This window comes from Cannabis sativa, chromosome X (assembly GCF_029168945.1).
Source record: "Cannabis sativa cultivar Pink pepper isolate KNU-18-1 chromosome X, ASM2916894v1, whole genome shotgun sequence".
Taxonomy (NCBI): Eukaryota; Viridiplantae; Streptophyta; class Magnoliopsida; order Rosales; family Cannabaceae; genus Cannabis; species Cannabis sativa.
The window spans coordinates 24,910,601-24,915,855 of NC_083610.1; the positions used below are offsets into that span (position 1 = coordinate 24,910,601).

Genomic DNA, 5,255 nt, shown 5'->3' on the forward strand with positions numbered 1-5,255 from the left:
TATTCATATTTTGCTTAAAACACACTTGTTACCGTAGTAACTTACATAAAAGCTATTATACTGATTTGGTCCAATCTTAAGCTTAATTTAAACAAAATAAATTGCATAAAATAAAGATTGTACTTTCAGCGGTGGTCATCTAACCTGAGTACTTTGCCATTTCATCCCAACGTTTGGGCATAGTCCGCCCAGAAGGCCATTTACTTAAGAGTAAATGTTCTTTCATTTCGTACTTGAGATGGTCATTCGACCTAGTACTTTTACTAGTAGTATTTCCTTAAATGTTCCCCATTTTAATACCTTGGTACCAGAACGAGTTGCATGTTTTCGTCGTACTTACCCAGTTTGTATGCTCCTGATTCTAGAACTTCAACAACTTGATATGGTCCCTCCCAGTTCGGTCCAAGCACACCTGCCGTGCTATCTTTGGTGTTCAAGAATATCCTTCTAAGGACCATATCTCCCACAAAGAATTTCCGTGCTTTCACTTGCTTGTTAAAGTACCGAGCTACCTTTTCTTGATGGGCCACTAATTTTAGGTTTGCTGTAGTTCTCTTTTCTTCAATTTTGTGAAGTGATTCTGCAAGGAGTGCATGGTTAACTTCTTGGTCATATGTCAATCTTCTGTGGGACAGAGGTTCTAATTCTACAGGCAGCATAGCTTCATAACTATACGCCATGGCAAATGGACTCTGTCTCGACGCTGTTTTTTTAGTTGTGCGGTAAGACCATAATACTACTGGGAGTTCTTCAAGCCAGTTTCCTTTAGCATCTTAAAGTTGTTTCTTTAAGGTGTCATTAAGTGTCTTGTTGACTACTTCGCCTTGATCATTTGCTTAGGGATGCGCCACTCCAGAGAAACTCTTACGATCCCATGGTTTGCACAGAAATCATTGAAGGATTGACTATCAAATTGTTTGCCATTGTCTGAGTCTATCTTGTACGGTAGTCCGAATCGACAGATTCTATTTTTCACATGAAGTCTTGCACTTTCTAAGATTTGATTGTTGCTAATGGCTCAGCTTCCTTCCATTTAGTGAAATAATCTACTACAACCACTGCATACGGTACCCCACCATTGCCTTTAGGCAATTGTCCGATCAGGTCAATTCCCCAAATGGCAAAAGGCCAAGGATTCTACATCTAAGTTAGTTCGTTGGGCGGTGTATGAGGTATCTTTGAAAATCTTTGGCATTTGTCACATTTCTTAACGTAGGATTTTGAATCTTCAATCATGGTCGGCTAGAAATATCCTTGCCTTAGTATTTTCTTTGATAGACTTTGCCCGGCCTTGTGGTTGCCACAGAATCCATCATGTACTTCGGACAAATGCTGTGCAGCTTCTTCTTGTGTAAACACCTGAGTAACAGCATGGAGAATCCTCTTCTATACATAAATCCTTCTACGATGATGCACCGTGCAACCTTTCTTCTCATTTTCTAAGCTTCGTTTCTGTCACTTGGGAGTTCCTCAGTGTGGAGGTAGGCTGCTATTGGCGTCATCCAGTTTGGAGATGTGTCAATCATCTCAATTTCTTCTAAGCGGGTGACACTTGGCTTTTCAAGAAATTGGATTGGGATTAGATTGGCTTTGTCAGCTACATTGCTGCTTGCAAGTCAGGCTAAATCATCAGCAGTTGTATTCTCATCTCTTGGAATTTACTTGAGGACATAGCTCTGGAATTGTGCGAGCAGGTCATGTATTTTGCTTAAATAAGCTATCATCTTTTCTCCCCGAGCCTTGTAGTCCCGAGATACATGATTTACTACTAACTGTGAGTCACTACAGATCTCAATGTGTTCGGCATGAAGTTCCTGAGCATGTTTTAGGTCGGCAATAAGGGCTTCATATTCTGCTTCATTGTTGGATGCTCTAAACCTAATTTTGACTGCCTCGTGTAGATGTTGGCCCCATGTGTGACAAGGGCAATCCCTACACCTAACAATTGATCTGTAGCCGACCCATCTACAAGTAATTTCCTTGTGGGTTTGCCTTTGTTGTTGCTTGGCTGAGGCTCTTGTACTGGCTCCGGATTGTTTTTTGAAGTGCTCTCTTCTTTGCCTATACATTCAACTACAATATCTGCTAAGGCCTGCCCTTTAATTGCTGTTCGGGGTTGGAACATGATTTCGTATTGGCCTAACTCCACTGCCCATTTGAGTAACCGTCCAGAGGCGTCAGGTTTTTGTAATACTTGGCGTAATGGTTAGTCAGTGTATACCCGAACAAGATGAGCTTGAAAGTAAGGCCTTAGCTTTCTTGTTGCTACGATTAGGCAATAAGTGAGTTTTTCTATCAGTGGATATCGTCCTTTAGTTTCAACAAGTCTTTCGCTGATGTAATAGACCGAATGCTGGATATTGTTTTCTTCTCTGATCAGTACCGCACTTACAGCATGTTCTGTGATAGCTAGGTATATCCTTAACTCTTCTCCGTCCAATGGTTTTGAGAGTACAGGAGGTTTTGCAAGTTGTCTTTTTAGCTCGTAAAAGGCATTCTCACATTCCTCCATCCATTCAAAAATCTTGTTTCCTAGCAAGATGTTGAAGAAAGGAACACACTTGTCCGTTGATCTTGAAACAAATCTACTGAGTGCGGCAATCTGACCAGTTAAACTTTTGACTTCTTTAGTTTTTGTAGGTGATTTCATACCCAGGAGGGCTTGAATTTTTATGGATTTGCCTCAATACCTCGGGCATTAACAATAAAGCCAAGAAAATTACCCGAGCTGACTCCGAAGGAGCACTTTAAGGGATTGAGTTTAATGTTATATTTCTTAAGGACTTTGAAGCATTCGTCCAGTTCATCTATATGTCCTCGGCCTTCTTGGATTTGACAAGCATGTCATCCACATATACTTCCATAGTACGTCCGATCTGGTCTTTGAACATTATTTTACCAATCTTTGGTATTAGCTCCAGCGTTCTTGAGACCGAATGGCATGACCTTATAATAGTATAGACCCATATCTGTTCAGAAACTTGTATGTTCCTGGTCCGGTGGATGCATTCTAATTTGATTATACACTGAATAGGCTTCAACGAAGCTTAATATCTCGTGTCCGGTCGTTGCATCCACAAGTTGATCTATTCTTGGCAGTGGAAAACAGTCTTTGGTGCACGCCGAGTTGAGGTCGGTGAAGTCAATACATACACGCCATTTTTTGTTCGACTTGTGTATCAGCATGGGGTTAGCTACCATGGCCGGGTAGAAAGCCTCAATGATGAAGTTGTTGTTGCGCAACTTTTCTACCTCTTATTTTAGTGCTTGGGCCCATTCTTTATCCAGCAATCTTCTTTGTTGTTAAATAGACCGAAAGTTTGGATCGATGTTTAGGGCGTGTGAAATTATAGAAGGATCGATACTGAACATGTCCTCATGTGACCAGGCAAAAATGTCTAGGTTTGCTCTTAGAAATTTTATCAGAGCATATTTTACTTCAAGCAAAAAACCTTTTCCAATTTTGAGTTTCCTCGTCGGAACACTTGGGTCAATTTCTATTTCTTTTAATTCTTCCACTGGCCAAACATTGGTATTTGGCTCCCCAAGTCGGGTATCCACATCTTCGTCCCTCCCTAGGGCGGTTCCCTATTTGGCAATGCTTTTCCCCTTGTCTGAACTCTGACCAGAGGATTCTTCCTTTTCGGCCTTGGTTAGGGCAAGGTTGTAACATTCCTGTGCAACTTGTTGATTTCCTTTTAGGCACCCTACCACATTCTTTGTTGGGAACTTGATGCGCGAATGGAAAATTTATGTAACAGCTTTTAAGTCATATAAGGTTGGTCGACCTAACATGACGTTAAAGGATATTGGAAGATCAAGTACTAGGAATTGTGCCATCACACTAATGCTCTTCGGAGCTTGTGCAACAGTGAGGGGTAGGCGAATTTTCCCTAAAGGTGCAACACTCTGGCTGGAGAAACCATATACGAGCTGGGGGATTTGAGAGGGTGCATTCTGAAAACCACACTTCTGATCTCTTCTTCACTCAGAATGTTGCAGATTGCTTCATTCTCCTCCACAGTAACCTGATCTGAAAATAGGGACTCGAAATCTCCATCAAAAATTGGGTCTGCGGACTGGTATAGCTTTTTAAAATTACTCTGGAAGTAATCCCAAATCTGTTCCTCTGCCTAATCCACAAACCCGTGGAAGCTTCAATGCAACTGATACGATTTCATCTTTGTCGAATAACTATTGATGCGTGAAAAATTTTTGTATTGTTATCTCCAAATTTCAGCCAACACTCCCTCGATTTTTGTCTCCATATTCGTTCGATTCTCTCCTCCAAAATCTAGAATTTCCAATTGGATATTGGCTTGCTTTTCAAGATTTTCCTAAGAGATAATTGCTTGTTGAATCAGGCGAAGATCAGTTTTAAGGTTTTTTAGTCTCTTTTCATAGTAGCCGAAACTCGAGGCGTTCAATTTCTTGAGTTATTTCTTCGTATATTTCAATTTTTTGCAAAGGATTGTGCCCTCACTCCCAGTCGCTTCAGAGTTCCATGCTCGAGAGATGATGTCCCCACACTCCATGGAAGTACTCCAAACTTCTAGGAACTGAAAGGGATACAAGAGCTTTTCATTATCTCCCACGACTTTTAGCAAGATTGGAGCATGATCCGATCCATATATTGGCAGATGCACAACCGTAACCCTAGGAAAGGAAACACACCATTGATCATCCGCAATTGCTCTATCAAGTTGTTTGCGGATGTGGTGGGAATAAGACCTTGTATTTTGCCAGGGGCAAGGGGCACCTTCAAACCCCAAATCAACTCCTCCCGTGTTTAAAATGAACTCCTTGAGAATGTTACCTTCACGTAATTGATACGGTCGCCCCCCAAGTTTTTCATTTTCATCCATAATTACGTTCAGATCACCCATTACAGCCCAAGCGTCTGAACAGAGTTGCACTTTTTGGAGAAGCCAATCCCAAAAATCCTTCTTCATGATTGCATAGGGCGGGCCGTACATAGATGCAGAACGGGACCCGTTGTGGATAATCTAGAATTGCGTTTATTTTGACCTTAAATCCCATATCATAAACCTCCATGATATCCACTTGCACCCCAGCTCTCCAAGCTACACAGAAACCACCCGCAGTGCCCACCGCAGGAATACAACAAGTGTTTATAAAACCCAGCCTATTCATTAATTGAACCATGAAAGTTGTGCTCACCTTAGTCTCTGAGAGAAAAATTAGATCCGCATCATTCTCTCGAATGAGTCCCTAGAGGGACCTTTCTGCCGAGG

The 5,255-nt window shown here is 41.5% G+C and overlaps 1 protein-coding gene across 1 annotated transcript; it reads right to left on the reverse strand.

Annotated features, from left to right (window-relative positions):
- Positions 1 to 3,893: 3,893 nt before the first annotated feature.
- Positions 3,894 to 4,976, reverse strand: LOC115722809 (uncharacterized). Its single transcript, XM_030652141.1, has 2 exons — positions 4,551 to 4,976; positions 3,894 to 4,133 (listed from the first exon to the last, which is right to left on the reverse strand). The coding sequence occupies exons 1-2, from the start codon at positions 4,974 to 4,976 to the stop codon at positions 3,894 to 3,896; spliced, it is 666 nt and encodes a 221-aa protein (XP_030508001.1).
- Between the last annotated feature and the right edge of the window lie 279 nt (positions 4,977 to 5,255).

Coding starts and splice junctions, on each gene's coding strand:
- LOC115722809 (XM_030652141.1), bottom strand. CDS start 4,976: ATGTACGGCCCGCCCTATGCAATCATGAAGAAGGATTTTTGGGATTGG. Junction 4,134..4,550: donor ATCCCTTTCAGTTCCTAGAA/GTTTGGAGTACT, acceptor TTTGTGGATTAG/GCAGAGGAACAGATTTGGGA.